Source organism: Apiospora aurea, assembly GCF_038362705.1.
Source record: "Apiospora aurea strain CBS 24483 chromosome Unknown utg000001l_segment0_segment0, whole genome shotgun sequence".
Lineage (NCBI taxonomy): Eukaryota > Fungi > Ascomycota > Sordariomycetes > Amphisphaeriales > Apiosporaceae > Apiospora > Apiospora aurea.
The window spans coordinates 4,636,599-4,656,373 of record NW_027117388.1 but is presented as its reverse complement, the minus strand read 5'-3'; the positions used below and the strand labels follow the sequence as shown (position 1 = coordinate 4,656,373).

The following is a 19,775-nucleotide window of genomic DNA, read 5'->3' as shown; positions in this document are numbered from 1 at the left end:
CCCGTTCCAGCTCTTCCGATGTATGCAGCCGCACACTCAACAGATGCGCCCCCGCGTGGGATTAAATCGAATATTTTTCTAATTATTGAAACGCACAGGCGTCAAAACGAATGGAACGACACGAAACGACGTGAATGCGAAAATAGAACAGGCCAGGGTTTGTTCAGGAGATGCGAACATCATACACAGGTGGCATGCTTTCCCATGCTGTCTCCCGTTCATCCATCCACGTAGGCTTGCAATAACCCGGCTTGCCTCCCCACAGAACGGCACACCGATCAGAAAACACCCCAGCCCTCGGGCAGACCAGACCTCTGACCAGCCATCAGCCGGGCTTTGGTTTGATTACTCACGGGGACGTGCAGAAGCCAAGATGGCCGATATGAAGAATTCTTCCGACATCAGAACACTTCCTCCATGCCATCTGCCCACCTGCCCATCCGCCCATCAGTTGGATTTTTCGAGTCAGGAGCTACCCCTGTTGAGCAGCTGAAAGAAACTACTACTTTAGCAAGCTGGCCCAAGCTTCTTTTCCTATCGTGGTTAGATCCAATGGATCTTTTTCGCCTTCCCGCCTGCCTGCCTTTTTTTCCTGGGGTTCCGGGTTGGATCGTGGGTCATGGGTCGTGAAATTGCATGTTCCCCACAAGCTGTGTCTTGCTGTCTCGAATGTCTGCCCAGCCTTGACGCTCTACGGGGAACAGCTTCCGGTGACATCAGCCTTTTATTGTAGGCAGGCGTGAAACAAAACCAACGGTGAGCGAAACGGTGGAATCCCGCGTCTTCCTTCAACAGTTTTGACTTTGAACACGTGCAAGGACAATGCACCTCTATCCACCAGATCTGGACGTTATCTTGCTAAGCTTTGTACCTACTTGAGCAACGTGTCAACTGATTAGCATGACTCCCTAGACATATGAGGGTCTCGCACTTCATGATTGGTATTCTCACTCTCTACACGGTCCTTTTATCAGATGCGAATGTGTACTTATAATCACCTCGAAATCGAAAGGTCCAAGGTATGTGCAGCTAGTTTTGAGGAGTGCCAAGGTACCTTCATGCCAGTGTAGGAAAGCAAACAGTTGCGTATATAGAAAGGAGGTCCGATGTAACAATCGTGCCCGAGTCTTTCGGTCGGGTGGGGGTGGCCTCTTCTCTTCCGTGAGCACTCTTGAGAAAAATAGACCTATATGATGACGGGAGAAAGCTCTAGCCGCGCACAGGGGTTTCTTTCCCATGTAAGAACAAAGTGCTCAACGGCCACGTTACGACGGGGATTCTTTCCAGTTTGGGGGCCATCATTCGCCCCTGTTTGCTCCGCCTAGCAAAATTTCGAGCAAAACATCCTACATATACTTCGACATGATCTCCTTGACTCTGTCCAGGGGCAAAGCCTCCATAGTGCGGCCTTGGTTTCCCGTCATGGTTTCCGCCATGCACAGCACGTTGTAGATGGCCTCCTCGGTGGCCTCTGCCGCCGCCTCGAACAGGCCGTTGATCGAGTGGTCGTCCACCACCTCAATATTGTGAACCTGTGGCTGGAAAGGATCAAACGCCTTGCGGGTCGAGCTGATGGATTGCACCGCCAGCTCGTTCCCGGTAGAAAAGGCCAGGAAGATGTCGCCCGACGGGTTATGGCCTTTGCCGCCGACGCGCGCGAGCCCAACCGTGGCCCGCTTGGCGAGGCGCTGCAGCTGAACGGGGTTCAGCGGCGCGTCCGTGGCCAGGATGGCGATGATGCTCCCGTCCTTGCGGTTCTTCTCCGAAACCAGGTCCTCCTGCGCCGCCTTGAGCGCCGCGTCGGCCTCGGCCCGCCGGGCGGCCTCCTCGGCTAGGATGCGGCCCACGGGCGCGCCGGCGAGGCGGAAGTCCTTCTGCTTGCCGTAGTTGGCCTGCACGAGCGCGCCGACGGTATACGTCTTGGGCTCCCCCTTGGCGTCGACTCCCGGGACCACGCGGCTGCTGCTGCCGGTCCCGCCCTTGAAGTAGTGGCAGATCATGCCGCAGCCGCCGCCGACGTTGCCCTCGCGGACCCGGTCGCTGGACACGTTCTCTAGGCCGTGCACGATGTGCTCGGACTTGACGACGAAGCGGGTCAGGTTGTTCAGGTAGCCGTCATACGTCTCGGCGACGACCGGCAGCAGGAACCAGTCGACCGAGCCGTCTCGGCTGCCCAGCTTCTTCAAGGTATATTCGTAGATGCCCTGGTATGCGGCGCCGACGGCGAAGGAGTTGGTGATGATGATGGGCGAGTGCAGCAGCCCGGTCTCGTTGATCCAGTGGCTGCCCGTCATCTCGCCCGAGCCGTTGAAGCTGAAGATGCCGCTGTAGCAGGCCTTCTTGAACCACTCGTCGCGAGGGAGGATGGAGGTCACGCCGGTATTGACGCTGCCATCCTCGGAGAAGATCTCCTGGGTGTGCACCTTGACGCCTGGCACGTCGGTCAAGGAGTTCAGAGGGCCGGGCTTCCAGCTGCCCAAATCCAACTCAGGGAGAAGGTCCCTGAGGCGCATTCGAGAACCTTTGCTGTTACTCTTGGAGGCGGACATGTTGCAGATTGACGATATGGGAGTATTATCTAATTCAGGGACAGCCCAGAGATGGACAGTTTGGCAGTTTACACAGGGGATAGATTAGGACAGTCAATCGAGCATGGTGATGGTCTTATATTGAAACAAGTCTACCCTAGACATGAACAGTTCAACTGGCTCTTCATTGTGACTGCCGACGCGTGTTAGCAGAAAAGTCGCTTTGAAGTTGCTTTCGTCTGACAATGGTTCGAGACAGTCGAGGCGTGAGTCACCCCGAGATTCCATCCACGCCGAAGCTCCACTCACCATTCCTGGGGTTCATCCCGAGATATAACTCCGAGATTTCACTCCGAACTTCACCTATCTCCTGGCATCTCCTGGGTCAACGTACGCCAATAACGTAAGTTCTCACCTCCGACAGGGGGGACGACCTGGCTTACGAACGCCCCAGTTGCGCAACTAGAGCGGGGTAACGAATGAAGACAATTACCCCTCTATCACGAACAATCTTATCCCAGAACAGTTTGGGGATGTTCTATACACGGCAAGTAGGTTTGGACCAGGGCAAGGAAAACCAGAAAGGCTTGAGATGAACATGGCTCCTACCCGAACAATAACAAGCAGCGTAACTTGGATCCTCACTCCCGAGTATAAGTCGAAGAAACCAGCCTCGAGCTTCCAGGGAACAGTAGGTGTGCCCAGTAGGCAGAGGCTGGTTTGGGAAAGCCGACAGCGAACCGAGACCTCTCCACACGCTAACCTTTAGCCCGTACTTCCCCACAATCTGCCCCAACTAGAAGCGGATGACGATGCCGCTCGGCAATGGCGCCTTCACTTTCCCGTGTCACTGGAGCATCTCGTGCAACTTGTTTAAGAGCCGAGGCGCTATTTCTCATAGGCGACGTAAACACTTCGTTTCGCTGAAAGAGCATTACGAATACCGCGGATAGAACAGTCTCGAAATGGTCGCCGCTGTCAGAATAGCACCCAATGTAAGTGATAACTTCTCCAGCCAAGGCACGAAGACTGCGGTATGTCGTAGCTGACAACGAGCCAAACTGCAAGGCCGCGACGAGGGCAGTCAGTCTGCTCCGGGCTGTGCAGTATACTCACCCGCCCAACTGCCCTTGCCACTCGAACCCGGGACATCACCACCACCAGGCCAGGTCCCAGGTAGACAGGTATGCCCAGCGGACATCCAGGCGGGGGTACGCGTCGCCGGTGGACCAGAAGGAGTACGCCTTCGAGATGGCCGCGTCCTCTATACGCTTCGGGCCCGGGGTGACCAAGGAGGTCGGCATGGACTTCAAGAACATGGGCGCGAAACGCGTCTGCGTCGTCACCGACTCCACCGTCCGCCGCTTGACGGCCATGAAGCAGGTCCAGGAGGCGCTCACCAAGGAAGGGGTTGAATTTGAGGTCTTTGACAAAGTGAGGGTCGAGCCCAAGGATAGCTCGTGAGTTCATTTCTAAAGGTAAAACACCTGTCATCAAACTCGGCTCACAGTTGTACCAGCATCAAAGAAGCAATCAAGTTCGCGAAGCCGTATGCACCTGACGCCTTCTTGGCCGTGGGTGGTGGGTCGGTCATTGACACAGCGAAGCTTATGAACCTGTATACCGAATACCCGGATGCCGACTTCTTGGACTTCGTCAACGCTCCCCTGGGCAATGGGCGTCCCATCGAAAGGGCGCTCAAGCCTCTCATCGCCGTCCCGACCACCGCAGGTACCGGTTCGGAGACGACCGGCACGGCCATCTTCGATCTCGTCGCGAAGCGGGCGAAGACGGGCATCGCGCACAGGAACCTGAAGCCGACGCTCGGCATCTGCGATCCGCTCAACACCAGGACCATGCCGGCCGCCGTCAAGGCGAGCTCCGGTCTGGACGTGCTATGCCATGCCCTGGAGTCGTGGACGGCGATCCCGTACAACCAGAGGACGCCGCGCCCGCTCAACCCCATCATGCGGCCGGCGTACCAGGGCGCCAATCCCATCAGCGATATATTCTCCCTGAGTGCTCTGAGAAGCACGGCCAAGTACCTACCCCGTTCAGTCAAGGACCCCGAGGACTTCGAGGCTCAGAGTGAGATGCTGCTTGCTGCCAGCCTGGCTGGCGTAGGGTTCGGTAATTCTGGTGTGCACTTATGTCACGGTCAGTATTTGCATGTCTAAAAGAAAAATGCGCCATGTTAGCTGATAACTTCTCCAGGCATGTCCTACCCTATTTCGGGCCAAAACCCGGGCTATAAACACAGTGGCTACGAGGTCGATTCCCCCATCATCCCCCACGGCGTTTCCGTGGCCGTGTCGGCTCCCGCCGTCTTCCGCTTCACGGGCCCCTCGAACCCCGAGCGACATCTGGCCGCTGCCGAGGCGTTTGGTGTGGATGTCTCCAACGTCAGGCGCGAAGACGCCGGTGCGGTTTTGGCCGAAGCCATCCAGGAGTTCCTTGTGAAGCTGGGAGACCAGCCTCGGGGTCTCAAGGATCTGGGCTTTGGCAGTGAGCACGTTGATGCTCTGGTGGAGGGTACGATTCCGCAGGCGCGTGTGCTCATGCTCGCCCCTGGTCTGCGGACCGAGTTGGAGGCGGAGAAGGAACAGCTGAGAAACCTGTTTGAGGATGCCATGACCTATTAACTTATCGCGAGCGAGAGAATGCATGGACTGGTTTGTAGCGACGCAAAAGATCAATTTATTACGAATACACTTCCATTCGTAAAGAACCCTTTTTGTTTTCCTTATCGATTTCCTTCGTCTGTCACTAATGATGCATCGGACAGCACACACACTCGTACTTCATCCACTATGGCTACTCGATAGGAGCATAAAAGCTAAACTTGCGGTCCGGGTCATACTTCGCCTTGAGCTCCCTAAGCCTCGCGAGTCTCCAATCCTCATACCCGTAGTAGTTCTCCAGCGTCTCCAAGCCCAAACCGTAGTTGACGTAGGTGTAGAGATCGGGCGAACCGCCGCCCTCGAAGAGCGTGCGCCGGATCTTCAGACCCGCCTCGATGGCGATCTGATCCATATCCATACCACCCGTGGCGTCCTCGGCCGCCGCATTGGGTTTGACCCGAAAGCTCGCGGACAGCAGGAGGTTATTGAACCGGTCCGGGTACGCCGTATTGTCCGCAGGGACCGCCTGGACCGCCCGCACCGAGTACCCTTCGTTCAACATAGTGGCGCCGCTCAGAGCCGGGTACGCCCCCGATACCTCGTCGAATATGGTGTACGCGGCACGGTGGGCCGTGAGGTTGTAACCCCGGACGTCGATCGGGAACCGCAGCACGTGGTCGCCGTTCTCGAGACACGATACCGCGCCTCGGTCCATGCCCATCAGCACGACGATTCCCGGGTACGCGGTCGTGTTGAAGGTTGTCGTGGCTGGCCCCAGGGCTTCCATCTTGGACGTGTAGGGCGACGCTCGTTCGGGCGTGCCCTCGTAGACGATCCACGTGGCGAGAACGGCCTGTCCGTATCGCCAAGGTTAGGGAAACATTCACTTTCAGGAAAACACACATACTAGGGGAAGAAAAAGAAGAAGAGGTGACCCACGTGGATTGGATCGATCTCAGGCACGCGCATAAAGGTCACCCAATGCCTCAGCTCGACCGGCTGCGCCCCGTCCGCGACGAAGGAATCCAGAAGTCCGAAGAGCGCCTCAAGTTTATCTTGCGTGAACGTGTACTTGCCGATCACCCACGTGTTGCCGTCGGGCACGTCTTATATCTTGTACTTGACCGAGGTCACGATGCCGAAGTTGTGGCCGGCGCCGCGCAGGCCCCAGAACAGATCCGCGTGAGAGTCCTCTGAAACCACGATGCGCGAGCCGTCGCCGAGGACCAGGTTGGCTTCGACGATCTGGTCGAGGCCCAAGCCGTAGCGGCCTTGGTTCCAACCGTGCCCGCCGCCCAGCCCGGGGCCGAGGAGGGGATGTGCACTCGCAGATACCGGTAACTGACCAAAAGCATGTCAGCTAATGATACCCCTTCATATGGCCAAGTATCATAGGCGAACGACCCAGTCGATTCAACAGACCTGTCCATTTCCCATGGGCCCAAAGAGCTTCCGTGACCTCGACGGTGAGAGCACCGCCGCCAATTAGTGCCGTCCGGCCATCTTCTAGCACTTGCACCGAGCTGAGAGCACGTAGGTTGATGTTGATGCCACAGCGCAGTCGACCCAGTGAGATAGTTGCTCCGTGTTGGCCTGAAGTTGCCAAGAAAGGGAGCTGGTGTGCGTTCGCTACTTGAACCTATGGTTTCGCACACCGTTGGTCAAAGTACACCCAGCTTGCATAAGAAGGGAGTTCACTGACGACATTGTCAACATCGCCTTCTGTGGCTACATCAACAGTAACCGCAAAATCGGGCGCCCCGTAAGCAGAAAACCGGGTGGTGGCATTGGCGAACTCGTCAGTACCGGGAAAGTTGATGGAGGCCCCAGGAGACAGTACTGGGCCGAGAGCTCTCGCAAAGTCGGAGAACTTCTGTGATTGGCACTTATCTAAAGCTTTCACAGGAATGAAGCCGAAAGCCGAGAGGAAAAGCATATAGGCCTGCATCATGGATCAGCTTTTGCACACACGAGATACCGGGAAGAGTCTGCACAGGCATTCACGAGCTATAGTGGAAGCCACCTTTTTTATAAGCTGCGAGTATATATCGCATTTGCCTACTGTTGAAAGACGACATATCCTGTTAGGACTTGCAGGTGTTGGTCGCATGATCTTTCCGCGTCCTCCATGAGTTAGTTAGCCTATAGAATCCCTTCCGCTAACATGATTGTATGCACGATCGGGTCCTGAGGCCATGGCAATACATTGAACTAATGCATTCGTCTGCTTGATAGAAGCGACTGAACCAATGAAGTCTATGCCTGGGGCCTAAAGCTACAGTAGCTTCGGCGTTGCAGCTGAACCAGCGATGCCTCCTTGCTGCGATGTAACCAAACCGCATCAGCCACTCGCTGTAGCCATGCTCTATTTATCTAGGTCCTCAGTAACAGCAATCTGCTGATTCGTGATAAACATTATGCTAGTAGTATAAACAATTATGAATCGATAATAGTACGGCATAAAACGGTGGAGGCAGCGCTGTCGCCATTAAGGGGAGTGGGTTACGCAAGGGGTAAGAAGCCATGCCAGCAGCCCCTGTCGTTGCTCCTGTACAAGCTTCCCCGCACGCATCTAATGCATTACTTCGCCGGCGTATGGGGATGCTGTCCCTCCGAAACGATTTCTCGGATCCGAAGGACCGGTGGCGGCAGCGAGGCCAAACCCACAACGGCCCGGTCCGGCAGCAATCATCCATGGTGGGTGGGGAGGTAGCGAAAGAGACTGCAGCGGCGTTTGGTCGGCACGATAGCAACCGGCTTTTCCGGAATACCAGGCAGGGTATTGTAGGCAACGATGGTGGGGATTCCTTCGTCTGTCGCCGCAAGTGGACACTGCTCTTATGAGTATGTGGATTCTAGGGCCGCTGCCTAATCAGTAGCTTCTTTCCTTTGAGTATTGACTTTTCATTCTTACTTATCCATGGATCTAAAAAGAAGCTCGATTCTCTTGCCAGACGTGATATCGATTCATTCCCATCACGATATCTCTCAATCGAACAAATATGGCGCTGAGCCGCATCGAGCAACTGCCACCGGAACTAAAGCAGTTGGTCCTGTCCTACGCCACGGATTGGCCGTCCCTCCGATCCGCTGTCCTGTCATGCCCGGCATTCTATGCGGCTTTCAAGAGTGCCGAGCAATGGATCGCCACCCGCTTCGTGAAGAACCTCATCGACATCGAAGTCCTTCCCGAGGCCTACCTCGCACAAGGCCTGCGGAACCTGACAATGTTGTGGCCGTACCCGGAAGCGGCGAACACCATCGAGACCTGGCTGGCCGTCGAGCTGCGCAAGAAGCGGCGCGTAACGGACGAGAAGCTCACGGTGCGGGACGCCATCGCCATGAGCCGGCTGCACCATGCCGTCGAGAGCTTCGTCGACGAATACATCAGATACTGCACGCCCCTGGCCCGCGGGTCTACCGTCCTGCAGCCGGCCACCACCCTAGCAGAGAAGCCGCTTACCAGGGCGGAAAGAAGTAGGATGTCACGAGCCTTCTATTTGCTGGAGATGTTTTCCCGCCTCCATCGCTGCGGCGCACCCTGTGCCCAACAAGGGTTCAAATTTCCCGTGGACATACCCGTCACGCATCCCTTCTTTGCGGCGCTGCCGCCCTGGGAGAAGGAGCAGTTACGGTGCATTAACTGGTGCCTCAAAGCCTTCTATGAGAGGGAGTGCGTGCAGCCCCTTTTCCCGCAACAGACCTATTTCGGCAACACGTGGGATATGACCCAGGAGAAGAAGGACCTCTGGTACGCGATAAAAGACCGAGACCCGATTCGGCTGGGACTCGAGGCCCTGCACGAGGCGAGCATCTCCACGGGCTCGGCGCACAGAGAAGAAATAATGCGCCAAGGCCGGACGGCGTACGAGCTGCGGCGAGAGGACTTCCCGCCCCAGTTGGACAGAATCCTGGATAATTTAGAGCGGATCCCGGAATGGGACATGCCCGGGAAGCCGGACGGGCTCGAGGTGCACGTGCGCGGGGCATCGCTGCGCGGCGAGGATGCCGACCCGGGGCCGCGGGCGGTCTGGACCTGGGTGAACGAGGGCACCGGCTGGGGACGCTACGACCCCCAACTCCGAGGCTCGCTTGGCGATCGTCAGCGTGAGACGATCCAGGCGGTCCGGTGGACAGGGCTCGTGTTCTGGGATCATTCTCGGCTCGAGGCGGCCGGAGTGTTCAGCCGAGATTCAAGGTCCTGGGTGACGTCGGCTGCGAGTTTGATCGATCTTGGTAGAAGGACGGGGGAATCATAACCCTCATCCAAAACCGGCATAATTGTATCGCTTCATTTTGTTGCTGAGGAGGCATGTCTGAAATGACATGACCTTCTCTTCGTCTCACACAATGATGTTTCGCTTATATTCACAGGGCCAAGACGGCCAACCTATTTACAGTAAAGAATAATATGTAGTTACCCCCGCATCTTCCCCGCTACGTCAACTTGCTGAAGAAGGAGAAGATCTCGCCCGGCACGTACGACTTAGCGCCGCTCTCTGGGCCGTGGTCGACGGCGCCCGGGTAGTGACCGCCGTCGAAAGCGATCCAAGTGACGGGAAACCCGGCCTTGCACCCCGCGTACTCGGTCTTGGTGTGGACGCCGCTGCCCTGGCTGGGCTCGGGCGGGTTCATTTGCGTGCAGCCGTTGTTCTTGACGAAGCGGTCGCGCAGGGAGCGGCCCCCGGCGATGTTGAGGGTGCCGTCGCTGATGCCGTGGATGCCGAGGTACGCGATGGGGTCGTTGCCGCCGTCGCAGCCGCTGAGCTGCCCGCCGGACATGACGGCGACGCCGCGGAACGTCTTGGCGCGGCTGCAGGCGATGGAGTAGCTCATGGAGCCGCCGTACGAGAAGCCGATGGAGTAGAGCTGCTTATCGTCGACGCACAAGTCGCGCTTGAGCGACGAGACCATGGCGTCCACAAAGGCGAGGTCCTCGCCGCCCGAGTTGCCCCAGCCGTTGTTGAGGCCCTGCGGCGCCACCAGAATCGCGCTCTCGTTGGCCGTCCGCTGCATGCCGTAGTAGGACCAGAGCTCCCGGTCCGTGCCGCCGCTCGAGACGTCCTGCATGGTCCCGCCCACCCAGTGGAAGGCGAAGATGAGCTTGTACTGCCGGCTGCTGTCGTAGTTGTTGGGAACGCGCAGAATGTACTGCCGGTTCTTGCCGTTGACGTTGACGGACTTGGTCCCCGACGAGATGGCGTTCTTGCCGCATCCCGCGGACCGGGCAACAAGGCTGGTCGAGGATGGGTCTTCTATGAAGGTCATAACAAGATTTCGAGTTAGTTTCATGCGTTCTAATGACCAAGGCAAAGCCGGGAGCAAGAAGGAGATGACATACCGAGGGCTGTGAACTGTGGCAGGCCCAAGACCGCCGAGGCACCGAATGCGAGGAGAGCTCCCAAAGAGATCTTCATGATCACTGGTGACGAAATGGCTTATAGGATATGCAGGTTTGTTTCAATAAAAGAGTGGAATTGCTTAGGGAACAAAATGTTTGCATGCTCATCTGGGGAGGATGTATTGCCGTTATATAGCACATCGGCACCCTCCCCATCGAACAGACCACTGCCGGCGATTTCAGATTAATGAACCCCAAGGCCCGTACAGCATTAGCAGCCGATGTTGTCGACAGGAAGGCGAAATGCGATTTTCCCACTAATCACGGCTAGATCGTAAGTTGTTTTGGGAAGTCCTGGCGGGAAACGTCACATCGCCATGGAACCGTTGAAACGGCGTGTGGCAGCTCGGTATGGTCTGAATGGCCGGCTCCATATTAACCCCTGGCTCTGCACGCCCTGCCCGCCCTGGAGCGAGGTCCTTTAATGCGCCGGAACTGCGCGTCCAGGGGCACACCCAGCAAGGCCAGCCAACCGAGTGCAACGCCCCGAATAGGAAAGACTGCTGCTCAATGCCGTGCCCAAAGTGGACGGGGAGGGCTAGCTTGCCCACACATCATGCTCATGCCCTTGATGCCCCCCCGGCTTAGCAGTTCATCTCAACAGCAGCGCGGCCCCGACTCCGCAAGCGACAAACGTTCTCCAAGATGCGGAAGGAGACAACACGGCACGGGTCCAGCGATGACTGCCTCCATTTGCACCGGTTAATACTGAAATTCAGAGAACTGCGCTTGACTGGCGGGATTATACGAGCGAATCATGCCAGGTCCGAGCCCCTGTGCTACGATCAGCAGTATGGGGTGAGTCGATCAGTGGAGTCCAATGCATTGGTAGCGATTCACGGGTCAACCCAAACTATAATTGAGAAACGTGCTATTGCTAAGGCGTCAATCATATCCATTCCATTAGACCACAATCATCCTTAATTAACCGTACCCATCCAGCAAGGAAACAGAGCTGGGAGGAAACTCGGACTGAAACAACCAGACTTTTCCTGATGATGATTCGACTTGTGCGCTTTTACAGCATCTGGATCAGGCTCAGAAGCTTGAACCAGCACTCAAACATGCCGATAATAAGCCATTCATAAACCACCTAATAAGGCGGCTGTTGCTGGTTGTATGACTGGTTGTAGTCATTTCGTTGGTACGAGTCAGAGCCCTGGTGATGCGAGCCACCAGACTCATAACCACCTTGAGAGGGGTAGGACTGAGGTGGCGGCGGGTACGACGGCGGCGGCGGCGGGTATGACTGCGAAGGAGGACCAGAACCGTAGGTGTTATGCTGCGAGGGAGGTGGCGGGTACTGGTGTTCCTGAGGGCCACTGGTATACTGGCCTTGGCCTGGCTGGTACCCTCCACCTGAACCCTGGGGTCGGTAATCGTGGGTTGGAGGTGGGTTGGATGGTTGGTAACCCTGGCCTGGCGGCGGGTAATCATGCTGTGGCGGCTGGTAATCGTGCTGCGGTGGCTTGTAATCGTGCTGTGGCGGCTGATAATCATGGCTTGGTGGTTGTTGGCCTTGACTGGGAGCCGGGGGCATTCCACTCTCATGAGGGTTGTGCAATTTTCCTTTATCGGGAGCTCCGACACTGACGCCCTCGTTTCCAATGTCGTCGGGCACAGTGATGCGGACATCGGGCAAGAAACGCTGGACCTTCTCCTCCACCTTGTTCTGGACGAACACCCAGCTCGACCGCTCGAACTTGCGATGGCCTCCGTTCACAATGTCCAGGATCTTCTCTCTCAGGGTCTCTTGCACCTTACGCACGAGACGACGGATGCTTTCGACCAGCTTCGTCTTGATATCATCTCCAAGTCCCCGGTCTCCAACTCCACGGGAAGCGTTCGCCTGCGAATCGAGTGAAGAATCGAAAGGATTTCCACCCAAGATCTTCTCGAGAGGCCCTTGGAACTGGTCAGGGAGAGCTTCGAAGAGACTCTTTTCGATAGTTCCGAGAATCTTGCGGAACTCGATTCTCACTTCACGATGGACCTGCGCTATGCCTGTGCTCAGCTTGTCGCTGATCATCTTGGAGAAGCCACCTCCGCTGCCTCCACTATCTTCGCCATCGCGAGGGAGATCTCGCGACGTTTCGTCGGACTGCTTCTTGTGGCCGAACAAGCCGGCCACGCCTTTGACAAGGCTCTTGATTTCGTCCTTGGCGCCATCACCCAAGTCACGGGACGATGTGTTGCCGCGAAGCCATTTCTTGATGTGATCCAGCGCTATTCTCGTAAACTGCTCCGCAATGGGAGCATGCTGTTGCCGCAGGATAGCGCTGACCTTCTCCTTAATCTCCGGGCTAATCATACGGGCCTTTTCTTCGGGGTTGCGGGAGCTGTCTTTGACCGCATTGCTCAGAACGCCCAGGAAGCCGTCCAAGGCAACCGGCTGCCCACCGGACTCGCGGCGGGCATGCTCTGATACCGCGCCAATGGCCGCAGAAAGGAAGCCCCTTGCGCCTTCACTGAAGGAGTCATCATGGCCACCGCCTCTTGAGGGAGTAGGCTCGTTGGACCCTCCTTCGGTCAGGTTGAGGATCTGCTGCAGGTCACCCTGAACATCGTTGGTGATTTGGGAGAAAGAACGAGTAAGGGACTGGATCTCGTTGGCAAATGGCAAGGAACCGATGCCATACGAGTCAGGCGGCGCGCCATCCAGCGACCTTGAGTCGGAGTGCTTCTCTCCCGACTTGTCGAAAAGCGAACGAAAGGCTTCAATCACCTTGTCTTCGAGACTGTCGACGGTCTTCTGCTGGAAGACGTCGAGCTCGGTGGAGATGAGCGGCTGGATCTGGGGAGCGAGCCCGTCGACGTATTTGTCGATGTGCTGCATGACGACATCGGGGATGCCATGCTTGCTCTTGCCGAGGTCAGACTCGGACATTTCTGCTTTGGGATAGCGTAGAAGGCGAAAATAGTCTAGATGGAGGTGGGAGAGGGATTGCGGGAGAGACTGTCTACTTCCAGGAATAGATGCACCCTTGTATGAATGAAATGAACAGCAGAAGGGAGGTTGGGTGGTTTATTTACTGCCTTGCTCCCGGGGAGACCCGCGGGGACGATGCGTAAGACGTGCCCCGCATATCGTTTACATAATGATGCATGGCGCAGCACTAAGTGGCAGGTTTGTTTCAGTTGCATTGCACGTCACTCAGCTTGGAAGTGACTTGGAAGTGACTTGGCAGAGTCGCCTTGGCCCGCCTGACGCGACAGCCTCGTCGAGTCACATCTCAGGTCTGAATGGGCATCAAGGCATGCGTGATATAGTACACAGGTAAGTCGGTCAATGGTGACAGCTCTGAAATCAGGCCCTGAGCTTCTGTGGCCGGCCAAAGCTTAACGGCCAATTAGCAGGCAACGTGGGTGCTTATCGCCGTGGCCCACTGCCTTAATCGCGTGCTGGCGGGGTAATCGGCATGCATGCGTTAGGCAGGTATGTACTTAGCGACCCGACATGTGCTTGGTGCATGGTGGGTTGGTGAATCGAATCCAGATCCCTTTGACTGTAGCCAAAGAAAAACCGCAGACTCCCTGATCCTCAGTTTTTCTCAGTGTTTCTTTGGATAGATACTTGCCCCTGGAAACGTCAACATGTCGTCTTTGCCCGAGACCTTCGACCGTGAGTTTGCGCTATTCCCACCATTCCAATCCGGCGGAGGCACGCCCGAGGCCCTGAAGAAAAAAATAGCAGCTACCCCGCCAAAAACCTACATCCTATTCTTGAAGCTCAAAATAGGCCTCAGTCAGTCAACTAACGGCGCTTTTTCCTTGATGCTGTCTTAGGTCCCGTCCACATCGCCGTCATTGGCGGTACCGGCCTCTACAAGATCGATGGCTACACCCCGATCGCCCAGGTGAACCCCGACACGCCCTGGGGCAAGCCTTCCGCCCCCATCCTCATCCTCGAGCACAATGGCGTCCCCGTCGCATTCCTCGCCCGCCATGGCGCACACCACCAGTTTGCGCCCCACGAGGTTCCCGCCCGCGCCAACATCGCCGCCCTTCGACACATCGGCGTGCGCTGCGTGATCGCCTTCTCCGCCGTCGGCTCGCTGCAAGAGGAGATCAAGCCCATGGACTTTGTGGTCCCCGATCAGATCATCGACCGCACCAAGGGCATCCGGCCGTTCACCTTCTTCGAGGGTGGCCTGGTCGGCCATGTCCCCTTTGGCGATCCTTTCGACTCCAAGATTGTCGATATCGTCAAGGGCTGCGCTGCCAGCATGAAGGGCGACGGCGTGAAGCTACACGAGAAGGGAACTATCATCTGCATGGGTAGGTTCAAGGCGTACATATCGTTGACGAGCACAATAGCTAATCATTTCCGATGCAGAGGGTCCCCAGTTCTCGACCCGCGCCGAGTCCAACATGTACCGCTCTTGGGGCGGATCCGTCATCAACATGTCGGCACTTCCCGAAGCCAAGCTCGCCCGGGAGGCCGAGATGGCCTACCAGATGATCTGCATGGCTACCGACTACGACTGCTGGCACAGCACCGAGGATGTCGACGTGTCCATGGTCATGCACTACATGTCGACCAACGGCCAGAACGCCCGCCATCTCGTTGGTGCCGTTCTCGACCAGCTGTGCAAGCAGGACAACAGCGACCTGGTGCAGGCTAAGCATTGGGAGGGTCAAAGCAAGGGCGCCGTCTCTTTCATGACCAAGCCCGAGGGCCGAAACCCAGAGGCGCTCAAGAAGGTCCAGTACCTCTTCCCCGGATTCTTAGAAGATAACTAGATGGTGGAAGTGAGCATATAGATACAGGAGTGCGCTTCCAGGGTGATGTTGTTCCTGGACGAATTGAAATACTGTAAAACCCTCATCTGATATATTCAACTTTTGCTAACTGTGCGCCCATGGATTGAGCTAGTATTCAGTCTGATCAGTCGTGGCTTCTATGCTCAATTGTCTTACATGGGCAAACAAACTAGGAAGTTGGCTAAGAACGCAGATGATATAGTTGTGAGTTCAGAATACCATGTTTTAACTTTCGGGATTTAGATTTTATAAACTAGTTGGATGTTCATCTCAAATATTGGGGTTGAGGTTGAAGAAAAGGGGTGAGCAAAGCCCCTTAAGCGATAGACACAAGAAGATCAGGAGAAATCAAGGGAACTCCTCTCAACGATCATCACCAAATATAGCAACATATCTATCGGGTCAAGGTGATGGCTTCCAAGGGGACTCAATCTCTCGTATTCGCGAAAAGCGACACAGTTAAGGGATGCTGCAGATCGTCAACTCCGTAAGGCTGGCAGTACAATCCACTATTGCGTTGCGTAGTAAGGCAGCATATGTGACTACCTGAATGCGGAAGGTGTACAGAGTAAGCAGCCTGCATCTCCCCTGAGACTCGATATCCGAGCTTGGTCTATAAGCTGACCCCTGAGACTTCGCTCGGTTTGTGCCTGCCCTTATTGGTCCACCCTCCCAGAACCTGTCAGCCACAGTGTCACAATCATACACTTTGTTATGTCATGTCTAGGGGCGCTGACACATTCGCGAAGGCAATAGTGGGCCACTAAGAATAGACAGTGGAAAAGAAGGCTTGGGCGCCAATATACATATGTTACCGGACTATATATACTCGGAGTTCTTCCTGCTTGGTTTTGGCAGGCCCCAGCCCATTCTCAAGTCACAAACCAAACACCACTGTACCAAAATGCACTCTAGATTCTTCCTCTCGGCTATTGGGGCCTTGGCTCTGCAGTCCATTCAGGGGCTTGCAGCGCCAGGCTCTCATCCTAAGCAGCAGTTCCGGGCAACAGCCATCGATACGTCAACCCTAAACGGCAAGTTCTTTGTCGGCTACCAGGCATGGTTTCGAAAGCCGGGCGAGGACAACGGGAATTCTCATTGGACGACGTGTGTCTTCTGTTTGGTGCTCATCTGTCATAGCATGGGAAGACAAGTAAACTGACATATATACGTCACAGGGACCGACCTAGCCCCGAGGTTGGTCATGGTAAGTAGTGGTGTGTTTTTGTCCGTTGCGATAACCCATCGTTAACTCAGACGCATCTAGTTGGCGTGGATACGATTCCAGATGTCACTGGATACCCTCAAGAATGCCTGTTTGATACGCCATTCATCAAACCTGATGGCAGTGCGGCACAATTCTACACCAATGACTGCGAGGGTGTCGTAGACCTCCACTTCAAGATGATGGCGGACCACGGCATCAGCGGTGCCTTTCTTCAGCGCTTCTATGGCTATATAAACGAAGCGAATGGCGGGTGGGAGAAGGTACTGTCTACGTTTCCCATTACGCCTGTGGCAGGGTAGTCTGACAGACCGTTGAATCTAACTCATACCGTTTAAAGATCCTGAGGTTTTCCAAGACGGCAGCCGAGAAGTACGGCCGCGGATTCGTCATCGAGTACGACCTCAACGGCGCCAAGACAACCTCGAGCAACATCACCGCGACCTACCTCGCCGATCTCGACGCCCTGTCCGACATCGTCTCCTCGTCGGCCTACATGCGCCACAACGGCAAGCCCGTCATCGAGATCTGGGGCATGGGCATCGTGACCTCCGTGACCGCCGCCGACGGCATCGCCATCGTGACGGCGCTGAAGCGGGCGGGGTACTACGTCATCCTGGGCGTGCAGCAGGCGTGGCACGCGGAGCTGGTCGAGAACCAGACAGGCTACGGCGACGTCTTCAAGCTGGCCGACATGCTGCAGCCGTGGACGGTGGGCTCGTACGACAACGCCAACTACCAAGACTTCCACGATGGGCGGCAAGCGGTCGAGGACAAGAACGCCCTTGCCGAGCTGGGGATCGACAGCAGTATTGTTGTCTGGCCCGGCGGCGACAACCATAACTCCAACCCCAGCTCGCCCTTCGACCCGGACTCGCGCGCGCACGGCGACTTCTATCGCAAGCAGCTCGTGGGAGCGGTTGACCTGAAGCCCACGTTCATCTTCGGTGCCATGTTTGACGAGAATAACGAGGGCACGGCCATCTATCCCATCCTCCACAATAAGGATTTGCCGACCAACCAGCAGTTCCTTGGTCTCGATAATGATATGGCGGCGGACGCTTATTTGACCATGGCTGGAGATGCAGCGGATAAAATCGCCGCTGCTTGGGCATGAGGCAAGGCCTCGACTTCTTTCATAATGAACACTGCATATGAGACTTTCAGCCCTGTTCTCAACTAGCGGTGGTTATTGGAGGCTATATAAGTGGCCGAGAGGGCGGAGGGGAAATGAGAGAATAAAGAGGGGGGAGATGAGAAGATTGCCCGGAGAGCAAGTTGAACCCACTGTCCTTTAAGTATATTATAAGAATATTACATCCAACTTATGGAGTCCTCAAAGATTCTCAGACAGGCTGTCACATATATATGCATGATGGGCTTGACTATGGTAAGTGTATACTGAAAGTATATGATGTGGACCCGGTAACTATAGAGGTTCGAACTAGCCTACGCAAAGCTTTCCCGGCTTCGTCGATATTCATCCGTCGTAACCACAACCTTCTCCCGCACCTCTCCCATATCCCGCCCATGTACTGTGTCCACATCCCCGAACAACTCGGCAATCTCCTCCAAGGACTTGCCTTTCGTTTCTGGGTATGCGAGGAAGAACACCAGTGCACAGAGAGCATTGGTGAGGACAAACATGATCTATGACTAGTGTCAGTTACAGCTACAACCGATAATCAAGACATGATGTTGTGGCGGCTTACGTAATATTTCCAGCCAACAGCAGCCAGGGCAATGGGGGAGCACTGGGTGATGATGAGACTTATCGAGTAGTGAATGACTTGCACGATAGCATTCGCTTTTGCTCGAAGCTCGGTGGTGAAGACCTCGGGACTAGTCAGACGGGAGTTAGTAGAGCTGCAGTCATACCCGTGTAAGGAAATAGTAAAAGGGCCGAATGGGTCAACGTACGGGATGATCCAAGTCATTGGTCCCAGCAGGGCCGAATAGTTGGCCGAAACCGCAAAGATGCAAGCGATCAGCCCGCGCTGAGCGGCAGCATTCGTGGGCATGCCTGGTTGAGCAGGAAAGACGGCGGCGATGACGGTGATGATGAGGAAGCATAGTGACAGCAGAGCAGAGCTAGACACCAGAATCGTCTTGCGAGGCACGCGATCCACAAAGAACAGCGAGGCTATGCAAGCTATCGGACCAACAGTGCCGTAGAGACCACTGATGAGCAGTTGCTGGCTCTCGTCGTACTGGAGAGTGGCGTAGATGGCAGTCTGGAAGTATTGCACGAAGGAGATGCCGGCCAGCATGGCAGCTGCCCACACAAAAGACCCGACGAACAGGCGCCTCCTGAAAGCCGGCGTCTTGAGGAGATCTCCCCAAGAAAATTGATGCTGCGTTCTGATCTCTTCGGCGATATTGACCTGTATCATGATAAACTCGGATCGGCACCACTGGTCGTCTCCGGCACGGCCACAGTGATAGTTCCGGAACGCGATCTCGGCCTCTTCGGTCCGGCCCTTCAGCAACAGCCATCTTGGAGACTCACTCAGAAACAGAACCCCGGCCGCGAGAAGAAGAGCAGGGATCCCTTGAATGGCAAAGCCGAGTCTCCACTGGTTGGGGTCATTCCACTTGCCTTCGCCAACGCCGGTCCAGAGGGCAATGAAAAACCCCCATGCGACCATCATCTGGTTCACTGCAGTGAGCCTAGCACGCTCGTGGGTCTACACGCAGTGATGTCGTCAGTCTTTCAGTCGCTTCGGGCTCTCATGTTTCCGGGGGCAACTCAAATACTTTTGCGATCTCCGCCGCATATACGGGGGCAACACCCGTGATGGTCCCCACGGCGAATCCCACCAGAAGTCGGCCGAGAACGAGCATGGCAACGTGTGCTGCGCCAGCCATGATAGCCGCCCCAATAACCCCCCCAGATGCATCCAAAGAGGATGGCCTTGCGTCTTCCGAAGCGGTCACTAGTAAGACCAACACAAGCGCTGCCAAGCCAAGCTCCTGCCTGATAAATGGAGACGATAGCACCTCGCAATGAGGGATCCGGATTGCCAAAATATTCGTTGAAAGACCTCAACGCAAGACTGGGCGTGATAATTCCCGAGTCACTAGAGGGACATATACGTGAGTTCGATGCTCGGGCATGACGTGCGGCGCAGGGATTGACCTACTAGCCGTACAGGAAGCCACCTATTCCGAGGAATATGGAGGTGAGAAACGTCTTGCTGAAAGCCTTATGCGTTGCCATGTTGCCCGGTTACTTT

General features: G+C 55.8%; 9 protein-coding genes across 9 annotated transcripts; 4 read left to right on the top strand and 5 right to left on the bottom strand.

The window, feature by feature from the left end:
- Positions 1 to 1,346: 1,346 nt before the first annotated feature.
- On the bottom strand, positions 1,347 to 2,549 carry PG986_001431 (uncharacterized protein; the record flags this gene model as incomplete). Its single annotated transcript, XM_066837653.1, has 1 exon — positions 1,347 to 2,549. The coding sequence occupies one exon, from the start codon at positions 2,547 to 2,549 to the stop codon at positions 1,347 to 1,349; it is 1,203 nt and encodes a 400-aa protein (XP_066706546.1).
- Positions 2,550 to 3,493: 944 nt separating this feature from the next.
- PG986_001430 (iron-containing alcohol dehydrogenase-domain containing protein) lies at positions 3,494 to 5,170 on the top strand (the record flags this gene model as incomplete). The annotated part of the gene is made up of 4 exons (XM_066837652.1): positions 3,494 to 3,523; positions 3,597 to 3,988; positions 4,039 to 4,685; positions 4,743 to 5,170. 4 exons carry the CDS (start codon positions 3,494 to 3,496, stop codon positions 5,168 to 5,170), a joined length of 1,497 nt encoding a protein of 498 aa, XP_066706545.1.
- Positions 5,171 to 5,342: 172 nt separating this feature from the next.
- PG986_001429 (uncharacterized protein) lies at positions 5,343 to 7,097 on the bottom strand (the record flags this gene model as incomplete). The annotated part of the gene is made up of 4 exons (XM_066837651.1): positions 5,343 to 6,002; positions 6,089 to 6,220; positions 6,284 to 6,490; positions 6,852 to 7,097. 4 exons carry the CDS (start codon positions 7,095 to 7,097, stop codon positions 5,343 to 5,345), a joined length of 1,245 nt encoding a protein of 414 aa, XP_066706544.1.
- A 1,054-nt stretch (positions 7,098 to 8,151) lies between these two features.
- Positions 8,152 to 9,408, top strand: PG986_001428 (uncharacterized protein; the record flags this gene model as incomplete). Its single annotated transcript, XM_066837650.1, has 1 exon — positions 8,152 to 9,408. One exon carries the CDS (start codon positions 8,152 to 8,154, stop codon positions 9,406 to 9,408), a length of 1,257 nt encoding a protein of 418 aa, XP_066706543.1.
- Positions 9,409 to 9,586: 178 nt separating this feature from the next.
- PG986_001427 (esterase) lies at positions 9,587 to 10,417 on the bottom strand (the record flags this gene model as incomplete). Its single annotated transcript, XM_066837649.1, has 1 exon — positions 9,587 to 10,417. The coding sequence occupies one exon, from the start codon at positions 10,415 to 10,417 to the stop codon at positions 9,587 to 9,589; it is 831 nt and encodes a 276-aa protein (XP_066706542.1).
- A 1,226-nt stretch (positions 10,418 to 11,643) lies between these two features.
- PG986_001426 (uncharacterized protein) lies at positions 11,644 to 13,437 on the bottom strand (the record flags this gene model as incomplete). Its single annotated transcript, XM_066837648.1, has 1 exon — positions 11,644 to 13,437. One exon carries the CDS (start codon positions 13,435 to 13,437, stop codon positions 11,644 to 11,646), a length of 1,794 nt encoding a protein of 597 aa, XP_066706541.1.
- A 707-nt stretch (positions 13,438 to 14,144) lies between these two features.
- PG986_001425 (phosphorylase family protein) lies at positions 14,145 to 15,293 on the top strand (the record flags this gene model as incomplete). The annotated part of the gene is made up of 3 exons (XM_066837647.1): positions 14,145 to 14,172; positions 14,337 to 14,828; positions 14,887 to 15,293. 3 exons carry the CDS (start codon positions 14,145 to 14,147, stop codon positions 15,291 to 15,293), a joined length of 927 nt encoding a protein of 308 aa, XP_066706540.1.
- A 925-nt stretch (positions 15,294 to 16,218) lies between these two features.
- On the top strand, positions 16,219 to 17,656 carry PG986_001424 (uncharacterized protein; the record flags this gene model as incomplete). The annotated part of the gene is made up of 4 exons (XM_066837646.1): positions 16,219 to 16,421; positions 16,493 to 16,521; positions 16,582 to 16,802; positions 16,880 to 17,656. 4 exons carry the CDS (start codon positions 16,219 to 16,221, stop codon positions 17,654 to 17,656), a joined length of 1,230 nt encoding a protein of 409 aa, XP_066706539.1.
- A 332-nt stretch (positions 17,657 to 17,988) lies between these two features.
- On the bottom strand, positions 17,989 to 19,759 carry PG986_001423 (uncharacterized protein; the record flags this gene model as incomplete). Its single annotated transcript, XM_066837645.1, has 6 exons — positions 17,989 to 18,189; positions 18,252 to 18,381; positions 18,460 to 19,226; positions 19,297 to 19,394; positions 19,426 to 19,619; positions 19,683 to 19,759. The coding sequence occupies 6 exons, from the start codon at positions 19,757 to 19,759 to the stop codon at positions 17,989 to 17,991; spliced, it is 1,467 nt and encodes a 488-aa protein (XP_066706538.1).
- Between the last annotated feature and the right edge of the window lie 16 nt (positions 19,760 to 19,775).